The 15877-nt window shown below is 42.1% G+C and overlaps 1 protein-coding gene across 13 annotated transcripts in view; it reads left to right on the plus strand.

Annotated features, from left to right (window-relative positions):
• Positions 1-294: 294 nt before the first annotated feature.
• zbtb16a (zinc finger and BTB domain containing 16a) overlaps positions 295-15877 on the plus strand; it is a 204967-nt gene continuing 189384 nt past the window's right edge. For 3 of the 13 annotated variants that reach the window (XM_052039761.1, XM_052039762.1, XM_052039760.1), the window contains exons 1-2: positions 406-648; positions 12242-13560. In XM_052039761.1, coding sequence (XP_051895721.1) covers positions 496-648; positions 12242-13560 — 1472 coding nt within the window. In that variant the 5' untranslated portion in view covers positions 406-495. Of the gene's footprint in view, positions 649-848; positions 944-2753; positions 2799-4407; positions 4576-4723; positions 4743-5357; positions 5727-6002; positions 6124-9682; positions 9716-12241; positions 13561-15877 lie in introns of those variants that run through there. The other 10 variants (XM_052039749.1, XM_052039757.1, XM_052039758.1 and 7 more) reach the window with 10 other exon arrangements.

A 15877-nucleotide genomic window follows, 5' to 3' on the forward strand; every position in this document is an offset into this window, starting at 1 on the left:
CTCCACTGATATATCGGGTTAACTTTAAACATGATTGATTTGAATTAGATGTGACTTCATCAAATATCGCTCACTCTTTTGGTAATTATGATATTAAATTTATATAATCGTCCTGTTGAAATTCTAGCCAGTCCCGTTAAAACGTCTCCCGTGCTGAATTGATGAAATGCCTGTATTTCTCAAGTGCTGCTATAGATGGAGTAAGTGCATTGCCTCCATATTTGTTCCAGGCACAAACATTGCTTGCAAATACGTGTATTTAACATGTAATTAAATCACATGAGCTCGACTTCAATCACAAGGTGTCTGCAGTAAACTTGCTGCAAGTTTGTTCACACGAGTGAGCATTAGGTAGTCATCGGTTTTCAGATCTGCAGAGTCGTAGGGAAAGAAAGTGCGCTGTCCAACAATCCAAGAGCAACCTCTGGACAAAACGGTCAGGGGAACATTAGCTAGTTCTACCTCAGCTAATAATTTCCCCCAATTTGTTATTGGATGTTTAAGTATCTTGACGCCCTTTCTGTACATCGGTTAGGAAAAATTATTTTGGCTTTATTTTACAAATACCTTTTCTCCATGGCGATGGAGATACTGGATTTTAACAGACCATGTGTTGTGGGGCAGCTTCGCGATTGGCAACCTGCTACGGTTAGCAGATATACTGTAACTTGTATGAATTCTTGAGTTGTGTTGTATTCAGTGTGTTCTTAAACATCACTCATTCTGTGCCCTGTACGGACTATTTTTGAATAATACACCGGACCCTTTGTAAAAGCACCCCCCCCCCCCCGCCCCTATTTATTGCGCGTCAGCACCGGGCTGTGTTAAATATCGCTTAAAAAAATGATCTTTATCCCTAACTTGTGCTAGCTTAGCTATTCACAGGATACTAGCACTAACCACTACTAGAATGCTTTTTACATGCTCCCAGTGACATTGAGAGGTAAGTTATTAATCCTATATATTGAGAATTGTATTTTGTCTCTAGATCAATAACGTACAGAGTGTACACTTGTGACGCTACAACTTGTTGTAGAATAATAGCTACTTATGTTCGACATACTTTTGTGCATAGTGCAGTGACTATTTTAGCATCAGCAATATGATATCTCCTTCCACAAGTTTGTAAGTATCCTAAATGCTTCCAGATTTCCAGTTGTAGTCGCACCTTATGTGCCCGGTCCTCAACAGTGTAACAACCTTCTGCTCATAGTAAGTGTTGAACACTAACATGTTGCAACTCATTCATGTGAAATGGACATCACTGGCAAATTCTACATTTATTTCCTACTCCAATTTGAGATGGTGGTGTTGATCCAGCATGTTGAACCATTGAAGTGTTTGGGAGGAAGGGCTCCCACATTACTGTTGAACGAGGAGTTCAAGGAAGATCGCGACTAGCCACTTTGAAGGAACTGGGATATATTTCCAGGTAGGGTTGGTATCTGACTTGGAGGGGATATTGTGGGTGGCATTCCCATTGAACCTGTTGGCCTTGTTCTTCTAAATAGTAGAAGTTGTGTGTATTGGTGGTGCTGTTAAAATGTCCTTGGTAGGTTGCTGTATACCTTTTTGTAGATAGTATTCACTTCAATCACAATGCAACATTTTTGGATAGAGAGGGTATCTGAGGTGGTGTTTGCAGTGCTAATTATTCTGGCTGCTGTATCAAGCTTCTTGGAAAATATTTGAAGTGCAAGTGGAGGTCATTCCTCTATGTCCCTGACTTGTAGCTCATTGATAGTGGAAAAAGTCAGGTGAGTCATTCACTGCAGAATAACCAGTCTCTGACCTGCTTTTGAAAGCACAGGATATGTGTATACCAATCTGTGTAGCCCAATTAATTTTCTCATTAACGGTGACTCCAAAGATGTTGATAGCAGGTGATCCAATAAGATGCATGCCATTGATTGTCATTGGGAGGTGGTTCAGTCTCCACGTGTTGGAAATATTCATTGTGCCATTTGTGTGACTTGAATGTTGCTCATTTGTTAATATTGGTATAGGGTAGTAGTTTCTTTGTACGACCTTGCATCCATAGTATACATGTAGTGTGTGAAAAGCCTCTTAAGGACTGGATCAGTAGATACAATTAGCCTTTACTCAATCTCATTGCAAGCATTCAGTCAAGGGTGATCAGGTGGGAATGTCTCCCAAAGAATCAAAGTACATTGATTCCAGTGATAAAGTGTGAGAAGTAACTGACAGCCCAGCAGATGTGAAATGACCAATTGATGAGGCTGGTGGACAGGTGGGTATCTGGGATATTCAGGTAATGAATATCTCACATGGTCTCATGTGTAGGTTTGAGAGAGTGGGTTTTTCTTGGTATTTCCATATTCCAATGGTGCTAGATACCTTATAGCTCAAATGTATGTGTCCCTAATACAAGGTCCAGTCATACCCTGTTGGTTGCATCTGGTATTTTCACAGCTAGTTCAGTTCATTCATCTATTATTCCCCTTACTGTGATCTCATCAGTGCTTCCTGGCTTGGAGTTCAAAAAGTGCCTCTTGTAGATTCCCATTAACTCAACCCTTTGAATTGCCTTTCTCAACACCAGCTACTGTGTTTCCTGTATACATAGCAAAGTATCCCAGAATGCATCATGGTCATGTCATATTTCTCCCAACACTGAACAAATATAGGTACGTATTGAAGATTAGGATTTCTAGTTCTACAACTTTATTTGGGAGTTTGTATAAACACTGTGGTTAGTTTTGAAATCCAAGTGGCTGCAGTCTGTGTAAACCTAATGCAGCTGCCATTCTAATCAATTGCCATCTTTGTTGGCACAGGTATGTCTCGGTGATTTCAATTGTCAATTATTACTTGCAATATTAATAGGAATCTGGGAGCTCTGTGATAGCAATACAGGAGGCAATAAATAGTTTGAAGGTTTAAGTTTAATTGTTTCCAATTAACTAGGTCCTCTGAGTGTGTCCCTTTCTTTCTGCTCCTTGTGCACCAGTAATGGTATTAGAAGTTCTTGCATGAATAAAAGCTGAATTGTTTTCCTTTTTTATATTAAAAAAAAGCTGTAGTGATTTATGACTACAGTCTGTGATACTGTGGTGATTGGCAACATATGTTGTTGATAAAACTATAATGACTTGTTACAGGATCTGTAAATCAGTGTTATGTGCAATGTTTGGTTTGTATTTTGTACAATGTGTAACAATTCATTGTCAAAGAAAATTCATTGGAGTATTATAGACGTTGCTAGCCAAAAAATTTACTTCAATGTCTTACTGCAATGGGGGTGGGGAGAAATACTAAGTCATTTCCTTTTAGTGACTGAGCAGTTTTTACTTAAGAGAATATTAGAGTGGGACACTTTTTGAGCTATTTCATTTATAGGATAAGGTTACTCGCAACAGTTAAAGTATATTGAAAAGAAAACAGAAAATTCAGGAACGTCAGAATAAGGGTCGTCGACCTGAAACTTTTAACTGTTTCTCTATCCACCGATGCTGAGCGCTTCCAGCATTTTCTGATTTTATTTCAGATTTCCAACATTTGCAATTTTTAATTATTATTTACTGTTAAGATATTGACCTCGTTTTAATGAAATCATTGGTCTGGTAAAAGTTTAATAATGTATTGTATAAAATATAACGTGTATCCTAAATACGCACACATGCGAACAGGCAGGCATTTATGGCAAATTATTGCACTGGGTTTGAGGGACGAAAAGGCGTTCTCGATTTGCATCAGAGGCTTCAGCCAGACTAAAGTCAAGAATGTGACAACAGTTGAAAATAGCGAGGTTCCATTGGTCACTCTCCGCCTTGCAGTGGGCGATACAACCGAATAATGCATGATTGGGGCTAATCAACGAGTCACTGTAGAACGATCAAAGTGGGAGGCTCGGCTCAAAGCGGTGAGCCTCAAACTTCAGAGTCACTTCCAGATACCACTGTAGCTGTATTTGAAAATAGTGGGAGCAAAACACTTTTACTGTGCATTAGAATTAAATAAAGCTGCAAATTAACAATGGACAACACCCGAAACCGTGGTCTCTCTCTCTCCCGTGTCGGTGCTGCTCTGGAATTAATATGAATTGCTTCGACTGCGATTTCAGCTGAGTGCAAATATCTTAAACGTAGAATTCAAATTCCTCCCTTGCAGATCCATTGCATAGAAAGTACTAACCCGTGAATAAAACATTGCAGGGGATAAACTAGATTATCCTGATGCTGCTATTGTATTTGCTATCTTGCGTGTGAGGGGGAGAGGATGGGGATCTTGCGCCAGGATCAAAGATGGCGAAGTGGCAGCTGTCACAGGGCGCCAAGTCTGCAACTTTGACGGTGGGTTCCAGCTCTCTGATGCGGACTTGACTCAGTCAAAGACGCGAGCGGATGACGTCTCCAATCTTTTGATTTGCTACATTAAAACAGAGAGGTGTATGTGTATGAGTGCGGCGCGTACTGTGAACTGTTTTGTATGCTGCGCTAATAATAGCGTGCATAATTCGGTAAGAACCTCGAGACTGAGGCTGTGCTGAATGAAAAGACGATTGTATTTATATAAAAAGGGCAAACCTATTTATACCCAGGGAGGAAAAAGAAGGTATGCAGAGAAATAATGCTACTATCCTGCCGTGTGATCATTGCAATTGTGTGTTTGTGCGTTCTCTTTCTGGGGGTTTGCTTGTGTCTGATTCTTTGTCTCGCTGGAGAATATTTTGTCCATAAAACTCACTTGATGGGGAGATACCGGGTTGCATCCCTCGGAAGGTTAGATAGAAACTGTAGCCCGTGTGAAATACATTTTATAACGTGCGAGAGATGCTGATATCGTCTTTGTTACTGGACACTTGGAATTTTAACCCCTGTTATGTGCGTGTGTGTGTATAATATAAAATCCATGTTTTCCCCAGCTCTCCCCCGTCTAGTAAGTTATTCGCGTGCGTGTTTTTTTTAATCGGATTTCGCGCTGGTTTCCCCGGAGGGCTCCGTCCGTGTGTGTTTTATTGATGGCGGGGAGCTCCTGAGTGTTCTGCCGTTCAACGGGCTCCTTGCGCCGGCGGAGAGAGGAGGAGGAGGAGGAGGGGGGTCGCTGCTGGGATCCGAGCTGCGATTTCCCCAGCACTGGGCTTTTAAACCTTACCCCTCCCGGGGAGATTCTGTATCCCTTCAATTTCCGTTGACACGCAGAATTGTAACCAACCTGCAATCCATTTCCCTTCCTCTACGCCGGTTAATTTAAATCTATTTGCATTAAGGTTCCTAATTACATATCGTGAATGTAACAGTGTGATTTCCACCGGGTGTCGTAATTTACTGTGTGGCGACAAATGACCCAGAAGAGGGGGAACGGAGAAGGACATGGGAGGATTTAGGAAGAGGGTCCTGTAAATGATGGGGAGGGGAGGAACGAGAGAGAGGAGAGGCCGGATTTGATAGACCGATAGCGGCAGACGGTGGGGACCTTTGGGGCATTATACAGCCTCCCTACCACCCCACACGGGCACTGATGTGAGACGCCCTCCACACACTGGACTTCCGAACTTCAGATGTTGATTTAAGAGGCTGGTGTTCATGAAGCCGTCCCTCGCCGCCCGGCGCTAACATTCGCACGGCGGCGCTTCAGCCCGCGACCCTTTTTTTGGGTGTCAAAATAGATAAGTTGGGATATCTGACGGAGCCTTTGTCCGCCGAGTGAAACGTTACTGTAAGAACGGGATCTTGCATTTCCGAGCACCACGATGTAGTCTCGGGGTACGGTTCCTTAACGTGGAACAGGCGGCTGAGGCACTCGGGAAGAGTTTAAATATTTAGTTGCTTCTGTATTTAATAATTATAGTTACAGTAAATTGGTTTACTCTCTGAGGTGGGTGGGTGTGGGGGGGGGGGGAAGAGAAGGTCCCCCTCCTCTATTTATTGATGGGATGGGCTGTAGTATAAGGAATAGTTTTTATTTTCCGAATTGGCATGAAGGGATTTTCGGAGCAAGGTGGTTTAAGGCTGAGTCCATCAGCTACCTGAGACAGCAGGGAATTGATGACTTAAAGAAAATTCCGACTGAAGGGAGGGGTTGAATTTCTATAGCGCCTTTTGCCACCTCGGATGGTCCCGAAATACTTTCCAGTCACTGGGACGATGTGTTAACGAGCAGGTGATAGTTTTTTTTGAAGGAGAAATGTTAGCGGGCACCAGTATAACTCCCCTGTTCCTTTTTTTTTAAAAAAAAGCTGCCGTGGCATCTTTTGGGTTCACCCGAGAGGGCGGACAGGGCCTTGGTTCCAATGACTCAACTGAAAGCGCGTCTGATCGTCCGGTTCATCTGTGAACCGGCCAGAGGGTCAGCCTGGAGTTCTGTGTTCAAGTTCCTGGTGTGGGACCCGAACCTGCACTCTCCCGATTCGGCCGAGGGTACTACCAGCTGAGCCACACACACAGATTCACCCAACATAGACTGTTTACCGGTTAAACTGTGTACAGGGCTTGTGATGAATGGAAAACGGTATTATTTTGAGTTGGAGGTGGACATAAATAAGATATTTTTAATTCTTGTGCAGACAGAACATGGAAATCCGGAGGGGAATACCTCCTAACATACACAATGAGACGGGATTGTCCTTTATTGGACACGTTTCATGCAGTGAGTTTTGTTTTACTGTATTTCCCCCAAACTGCACCGCAGTACCCCTCTACCCCTCCCTGGTCAACCTGTGTAATACCCATCCATCCACTATGGATAGTTCAGCTCTGATCCATTTCCCCTCTTTCCATTAGTGTCTTTTGAAAGTAAATGGCAAATATTGTTCCTGTCCTTGGCTCTGCTGCCTGCACAGTTTATCTGTTGGCAACTGGAGTTTTGTTTGATTGTCAGTTTGATCAGGTGTGGAGTTATTTTCGTGTGGACTGGGTCCCACCTTGATTGATCTCGCCTGCTGAGAGCTAACAGGGATGCAAACTTTCCTCATTATCAAACTTGCTCACTTTATATTTCAGTGGAGCCCCAGGTTCTGCAACTTTGAACATTGTTGGTGTTTCACTCATCCTCCATTGCTCCCTATTTAATGCACTGATTATTTCTCCTTCCCCAGTCAGTTTTTCCTCCCCTCTTCCCCCATCTCCCTGAGCCATTCTAGCGTTTCAATAACGTGTCATGAGCGGCATGTAAGATTTTCCTTCTCGGCTCTATATCCGTGAAAACATTCTAGATTTTCACTTTTGGGACTTTAGTGGCATCTTGGTGGGACCAGTGTGATTTCTTCAAGGTATTCTAGTCTGAGAGGAGAAATTTGAGATGATGAATCAAGAGCAGTCAATCCAAAAAAAAAATCTTCCAGCATTGCAATATAACATTATTTTAAGTACATTTTGTTTTCATCTACAGTGGTAAAATGCCATGGGGTAAAGCACATTTGGTTCATTGCTACAGTATATCATAACATTGATAATGTTGCATGCTGTGGTCAGTATTTTCCTTGCTATTCTCGAACTTTATTATCCTTTGTTTTCTTATCAAATATTTACTTTCTGTTCTGCTGCTGTACAAGGTGCACCTTGGGCAAAGATCATCGCAGGTGTTCACCCCTTTAGATCAGATTCTAAGTGAGGAACAAAGCTTAAATGAAATGATCGTTGAAAAAAGATGAAGATGTTGTGCAATTTGTGAAAACAGTCAAGGAGATTGCTTGAAATATAACACACCTATGAAAATATGAGTGTGGATAAGAATACTGCAAAATAAATCACTTGCATAGTTTTGAGACCTTATAGGGAACAAAGGAGGGTAAGTAGCTGGGCAGTTTATTTGTGCAAAATTATTGGGTTTATTTTGAAACAGTTCTGTTAAGGGTTATTGATCCTGTGTTGTCCAAAAGTACTTCACAATGAAGTACTGTTTTAACCATGGCTATCGTTACAAAGTAGTGATTAGGGTTCATTTGTGGAGTAGGGAATTTTGACTGGCCTCCTTCCAAAGAAGATTTTTCTACTATTTGTGCGAAAAATGTAGATTAAAAAAAAATTAGATGTAAATAACGAGAGACATCCCCATTTGTTACAACATTGGTTGAGATGCTGCCCTTGAAAGACTGCATGGTGGGAGCCCTGCTACATATTGTGCTTTGTTGGTCATCATTGCGCTTAAGTTGCTTTGTGTGCAGTTGCTACATTTATGCTGGATAATAGTACTTGTCCAGGAAGTTGAAAGCTTTGGCATTGAGTTCATGAAGATGGGGGAGGGGAGAAGTGTTGTTCAGAATGAGGATGCCCCCAGATGTTTACAACAGTGTTATTGCTATTATTTTGAAAGTAATCTAAACACTGAGGATAGAGATTTATAGGGATTAGTTTATTATAATATGATGCACTTTTTATCATATAGAATAATGGCTACTTGGCAGTTGTGGTACAATGTGACACTTTAATCAAATTGGCTTCTAAACCATAAGCTGTTTTTTGCAGCAGCTGCACTTTGAAGGTGTTACTGCCATGAAACAAATTGTTTTGGAGAGAAATTCAAATGTAGTGCAGGTAATGGCTTAGTAGCAAATGAACAATGAATCTTATGTAAACAGTGCGACTAAAAGAGTCCACTACCTTGTGAGTCGGTGACCTCTTCATTTGGGACGTACATGTGTGATGGTTTTTCTACATGTTCCTTTCTGATAGTAAATTACAGTTTTCACTTCACTGAAAGAATGAATTACTGGAATTTAGAAATTTCCAATTCCTTAACACCAGTGTTTTTTAAACAAAACATATGAAGCTGTTTACATGAAAGTGCAGTGATTTAACTGTTACTTGCACCTTACTAATAACTAGGTTGTGTTGTTCCTAAGACATAGCAACAACACAATAAGTTGGACAATTGTCATCTTTCTTATATTGCTGGCTGAGGTGGATATGTTGGCCAGAACATTGGGAGAGCTTTGCAGTGCTAAGCAGATGAGTTTTCTCTTCAATATCTCAATGGCCCCTCTGAGACTACAGCACTAGATTAGTGCTCCAGTTTTGGAATAGTACTTGAACCAACAAGTACCTGACTCTTGCATGAGATGTCTTTCAGTAGAGATGGAAAATATTTTAGCTGATTCTGAGGCATAGTAGCATATGACTAATGATTATGAGCTAAGCAAGTTGGGTCTATCAGGGTAGGGGGAAAACGCGGGGGATGACAAGGAGGAATTTTGGTTGCCTGCTTTCTGCAAATTTTCGACATCTGAAGAATGGAAATATTCGATATCTTTCAAAAGGGAAATTTGGGTGTCTACTTGAAAAGCGGAAAACAGATACAAGGACTGATAGCGGTTGGATAGGTCTTGCAAAGTGTAGGCTTTGAACATCCAAGAAAATATGTAGTTCAGTCCTGCTGTTAACTTGCCTGATTTAAAATATTGTTGAGATGTTGATGAATATTTGTGGGTGCATTTAGTTGAGCCATGAGGGTGAAGACTTTTCTCAATTTGGCCTATTTTTGTTAAGTGAAAAGGTGATTTATACCCTCTTCAGAGGTCCAGTGACATAGTCATGCAACTCAAAGGGCCACCTCTGTAGTGCATTACCATTGAGCCACAACATTCTTTTCACCTGTGGGTAGGTTAAGCTTGTCTGTGGCTTGAGTCCTTAAATGATAGAACCACTTCAGTTTTGCCACCAAGACAGACTCTGCTCTCATCTCCAGAAGAGAGAAGATTGAGGGATGATCTAATGGAAGTCTTTCAAAAATTATGAAAATGTTTAACAGGGTTGAGGTAAGGAAGATGTTTCCACTTGTGGGAGTCTGAAACTACGAGTCTTGAATACAAGCGAGTCACAAGTAAATTTACTGGGGATTTCAGAAATTCTTAGCCCAGGTGGTTGTTTAATGTTGAACTTGCATTGGTGAATCGCATTGATGTATTTACGGGGAAGCTAGGTAAATGCAATGAAGAAAACTCAGGTAGGTGAAGAAGGTGGAAGGAGGCTTGTGTGGAAGGTGGGTCATTTGGGCCAAGTGGACTGTTTCCATACACCAGTGTAATATACCGTAATTATAGGTAACGTCGGTGACTACAAGTCTTTCCTCTGTCTTGTGAATACCAAAAAGTAACTGTTACAATTTTCAGTAAGTGCACATTTGTGTTTTCATTGCTCCATGATCTATGGTGTGGTCTAAATGGGTCAGGTTCCCAAGTGCTGGGAGCCCCACCAAAAATGTGACCGTGAAATGTAGCCTGAATTCCAATAGAATCAAGACCCTGGAATTGATCTTAAGGCATACTCCATGTGACGAGGGTGTTAAGTGTGAGTTGGACGGGTTACAGACCTTAGATGTTTTACCCAAGAACATTTGGCTTTGACTAACCAAATGTTAGCAGCTAATTTAAAGCCAATTGGAGCCAAGCCATATCAAATTGCTGAAAGTCAAGGTGTCAATGGAAAACAGCAGTTGATATTTAACTATTTAGGCTCATAGTTATTTACACATTACACTTTCTGCTTGGTTTAGACCAGTTCAGACAGAAACCATTTGGCCCAACAGGCCTATGCATACTCTGAGTTGTCCAACCAATCCCACCTCCTTCATTTTTTCCCCTAGTCTGAAATATGTTTTTACCTTTTTATACGTAGTAATGTTTGAATCACATTCCACCTTTCTGGGCACTATGCACTATGCCATAACCATATGCTTTTTTTTAAGCAAAGTCATCTTGTCTTTAGTCTTGAACTTTATTGCCAGTCATTTTAATTTAATGTATTGTGACTACCTCCTGTCAGTGTAAATATTTTCTTCATATTTAACACCATCAAATCTCCCCTTAACCATCTGTGCTGAAGGAGAGCAATCCTAGCATGTCCTGACTTTTCACACAATTGAGGGGAGGGAATTAATTTGAAATGTCGTTGAATCAGGTTTATTATCACTGACATACTCCTTGAAATCTGTAGTTTTGTGGCAGCAGTGCAGTGCAAGACATGAAATTTACTATAAGTTACAAAATTAAATAGTGCGAAAGAGGAATAACGAGGTAGTGTTCATGGGTTCATAGGCCGTTCAGAAATCTGACTGGCGGAGGGGAAGAAGCTGTTCCTGAAATGTTGAATGTGTAGTGCGTGGAAATGTAGTGCCTTTTATGTTAATACTTAGTAGCAATCACACTCGATGAAATGCAGACTAAAGAAACTCCACAATGTCGTATAATGTACTTGCACCCCAGGCCCAATTTCTTGCTTGCTATCACTCTTGCCCAGTTTTTTTTCTGTGTGTGTCTCGCTGTCTCGCTGTCTCGCTCTCTCTCATATGCCTATGTACAACTTGACTGTATTCCTATATTCACTAAACTCCAACACCACTTTATCACTTTGGCAATCAATTTACTACCCTGCTTTGTCCCTTGAAAATTACAAATAATTAATCTTGAAAACCAAAGTTTATCAGGAACGGCAATCATATTGGCTTGTAATTAATTCAGGGAGATGGAAGGTGTTGCATAGCATAGCATCTGGGAATACAAGAAGACAGTAAATAACCTTCACAAACATTTGTCACCATGGATTAAGTACTATATTTGTGGCTATATTGATTTATGACTAAAGCACTTAATGTGATACAGTAGAGCACCGCCAACAATAGTTGGGATTTAGAATGAATTTTATAGGGAGGAAATAAGAAACTTATTGCACAATTTTTGGACTTTTCAACAAAAGGGAATGCTGATCTATATTTTGTTGCCTAAACTCGTGAACATTTTCAGCCTCCGTATAGACTTGAGATTTTCACTCGGGGGTTATACAAAGAATGTAGGACAAGGCTAGGCAAAGAGTTGACTAAAAAGGTGGTTTATAACTGGAAGTGTTGCCAGACTAGGAGCCAAGGTAGGTCTCAAGCTTGGGGATATTTGACTGAATGCAGCTTCGTGTGGGCTCTGGAGTTTTAATGTACATTGCAGGTGCATTGAATCCAGAAGAAATAAAGAAAAGGTGAGTTATTTTTAAACGAGGAGGAGAGATGGGAGAAACTGAAGAGCATTGGATCCATGAGTAAGCAGACCTTGCTGCCAATCACTGAGGTGGGTTTTGTGAGCTAGATCGCAAGGGATGAGGGTTCTGGACATGGGGCTAGCATAGATGCAGCATTACAACACAGTGGCCTGGGAGAATTTAAGCTAAGGTATAAGAAATCTGCAGATCAGTGAGGACAGTAAGGAGACGGTGAAAACAGAGTTGATAGAGAGCAGAAATTGTTGCCACCATTTCATTCCCACAAGTTTAAATAATTTGCCACTTTCTTCTTGCAGGTAACAAACCACCTCTACGACAAACCGTGCAACCAGCCATACAGACAGCCTAATGAATTGGTCCAGCGTACAGCAGATCTGTGGATTTCATTAAAAATGGGATTAATAAAGCTTCAGAACCCCAATCATCCCTCGGCACTCCTTCACAAAGCCAACCAGATGCGACTATTGGGGACTCTGTGCGATGTGGTGATCCTGGTGGATAGCCAGGAGTTCCACGCACATCGCACGATCTTGGCCTGCACCAGTAAGATGTTTGAAATTTTGTTTCTGCGCAACAGTCAGCATTACACCTTGGACTTCCTTTCACCAAAGACATTCCAACAGATCCTGGAGTATGCTTACACTGCCACACTCCAAGCCAAAGTAGAGGACTTGGATGATCTGTTATATGCAGCAGAAATATTGGAGATTGAGTACTTGGAGGAGCAGTGTCTGAAGATACTGGAGACTATTCAGGCAACAGATGACAATGATACAGAGATGACGGTCACTGAAGAAGAGGATGGGGGAAAGGCCAGGTTTAACAAGAATATATTGGTTACTAAGCAACTTTCTGGTGAAGAGGCTGGTTACACTACTAACCAGGCCATGCCAACTGGGACAATGGAAGAGCAGAGCCCCTCTGTGTCCACGTCATTTGGACTTTCAGCAATGAGCCCCACCAAAGCTGCTGTAGATAGTCTTATGAGTATTGGGCAGTCAATTATTCAGGGATCACTGCAACAAGCTTCTGCAGATGAAGCCTTCTCTGCTGGCAGCAGGCATCCCATGATAACTGAAGTCAAGCATGAAATGATGCAGGTGGAGGAGGATGCTAGTCCCAAAATGGGAGAAGTGGGTTCTTTAGGGGGCGAGAAGGTAGCTGATGCAGAGAGGTACAAGGAAGCCCCTGGTACACCAACGCGAAGCAGCGTTATCACGAGTGCCCGTGAACTGCATTACGTTCGTGAAGAGAATTCTGGAGAGCAGCCTGCTGAAGCTGGGCTTGGGGCACAGGTGGGGATGGAGAACAACTCCAGTGCGCAGGGTGAGAGACACACCACTTTATACCCACTTCAATTCAACCGCAGGACTGACAGCCTCCTGGAGGTGCCAACTTCCCTATCCTCTGCACTGCACGTGCAGCCCACACTCTCTGTGGCGATGGACTTCAGTGGGTATGGAGGGCTCCTGCCTCAAGGCTTCATTCAGAGGGAGCTTTTCAACAAATTGGGTGAACTCGCCGTGGGCATGAAGACTGAGAATAGATCTGCCAGTGAGAGGTGTAATGTCTGTGGCATAGAACTATCGGACAACGAAGCCATTGAGCAACACAGGTGAGAGAGAACATCATCACTTCTGTTGAAATAAAGTAGCTAGATGTTCTGTTTTTGCCTTCAAATCAATCCTGGTACTTCATGTACAGTTCAGTCCCATCTTATTCTCCAGCTTCCTGTTCAAGCCCTGTTAAGTATCCTGTTAAAGTTGTTATGTAATTTTATTGTTGAAAGAATTTGACTTTAATGAGGTTTGCACAAGTGCTTCACACTCTAATCACCTTCTGTGGAAAATAACATTTTTCATAACTTGCAGTTTCATTCTTTTTGCAAAGATTAATTTGGTCTTGTTCATCTATTTCCCTTCAATTGATATTTAGTGGAATTACATTTTTATCAAACAAAAAGTGCCTTCACGTTATTGAAGGAGAGTTGTAGGAACGGGCTCAAGGGGTTAAGAGCTTCCCACAGTGCTCATAATCCTAATAGCATTGGTCTTGATGTGAGGGCAAATTAATACAAGCAAGTGTAAAATGCTCTCTAAGATGGCAATATAAGCCACATGTACACTCCGTTTATGGTGCAGATGTAGCTAAAGGTGAAGTGGAATGAGACTTTAGGCACAGCAAGTGCTGAGCAGGTATCAACAAACCCAATGGAATGTGGAATTAAATTGGCAAAATACTGGAGTGCATGGTGGAGTATGTTGTCACAGGAGCAAAATTAAGTGATTAAATTTAGTCTATCGAGCAGTACGTGGTACAACTTGGAATTTTTCTGGAACGGACTGCCTTTGAAATATTGCAGTGGTTCTGGAATGCTGAATGAGGTGGGCAGGAGGAAGGCACTCTCCTATTCCACTGACAGACGTTCTGGAATGCTGAATGAGGTGGGCAGGGGGAGGGCACTCTCCTATTCCACTGACAGACTTTTCTTCCTTTCTGCCCTAATCAAATTTGTCTGTTAACCAGTTTCTCTTTGGGAATAAGGGCAGGCAATGGACAGATTGGCAATTGGCTCCAGGCCTGTGACCTTGTCTGTGTATCTTGTTGATTGATACTCCTCCAAATCTACCTCCAAAGGATGCTTCCTGCTGCATTCATGCACCATTTCCATTTTGTCCAACCTGTGCAGAAGAGCACACTCTTCAGAGACTAAGGCTGAGGTATGTTTTGTGAGTGCAGCAGAGGGAGCGGTATTCTGTATTTATTTAATTTTAAAAATCCTGCATTGACCACTGAGTACCTTGAGTAGAAAATGATTTCTTTCCCAGTACTGATGTGTGCACTGCAAGAAAAAGCACAGATGGTACCTCAGTCATCTGATAATGAAGCCTTGCTTTGCGCTCTGTATGAATCTGATAGGAGTTTGATAACCCAACTGCTGGCCAGCATCAGGTATGTTCAGATCCCCTCCCCTGTCACCTGGCTTAGTTTGCAGATAGCAATGTGGGGAGACCATAGATACAAGAAAGATTTGAAACTTTCAGCTGTCTTGGAGTGTGTCACTGCTTTGTGCCACAGGGGAGTAGGATGTGGGTTTTCACCCCCACAGTAAGGCTTGTCTTTTTATAAAAGATGCTGACTTTCCAACCCCAGTTCTCAAAGCGCATTTTCTCACAAGATCCTTTTAAATTGGATTTCTGTTGTGTGGTAAGGAGAGCTTTTTATTGTGATGTAGGTGTAACATAATAAAGTAATTCGAACATTGAACAGTTCAGCACAGGAACAGGCCCTTCGGCCCACGATGTTGTGCCGAACTAATTAAATGCTTAACTAAACAAATCCCTTCTGCCTACACAATGTCCATATCCTTCCATTCCCTGCACATTCAGGGGCCTATCTAAGAGTCCCTTAAAAGCCTCTATCATACCTGCCTCCACCACCACCCCTGGCAGCGCATTCCAGGCACCCGCCACTCCCTGTATATACTTGCCCTGCACATCTCCTTTGAACTTGCCCTCTCTCACATTCAATACATGCCCTCTAGTATTAGAAATTTCAAACCTGGGAATAAGATACTGGCTGTCTACTCTATCTATGCCTCTCATAATCTTAAAAACTTCTATCAGGTCTCCCTTCAGCCTCCACTGCTTCAGAGAAAACAACCCAAGCCCGTCTAAACTCTCCGCATAGCACGTGCCCTCTAATCCAGGCCGCATCCTGGTAAACGTCTTCTGCACCCTCTCCAAAGCCTCCACATTCTTACTACGATGGGGCAACCAAAGTTAAATGCAATGCTCCAGATGTGGCCTAAAGCTGCAACGTAACTTTCTGACTCTTGAATTCAATGCCTCGGCTAATGAAGGCAAGCATGCCATGCGCCTTCTTTATCAACGTATCAAAGTGTGAAACCACTTTCAGAGAGCTATGGACTT

This window comes from Pristis pectinata, chromosome 27 (assembly GCF_009764475.1).
Source record: "Pristis pectinata isolate sPriPec2 chromosome 27, sPriPec2.1.pri, whole genome shotgun sequence".
Taxonomy (NCBI): Eukaryota; Metazoa; Chordata; class Chondrichthyes; order Rhinopristiformes; family Pristidae; genus Pristis; species Pristis pectinata.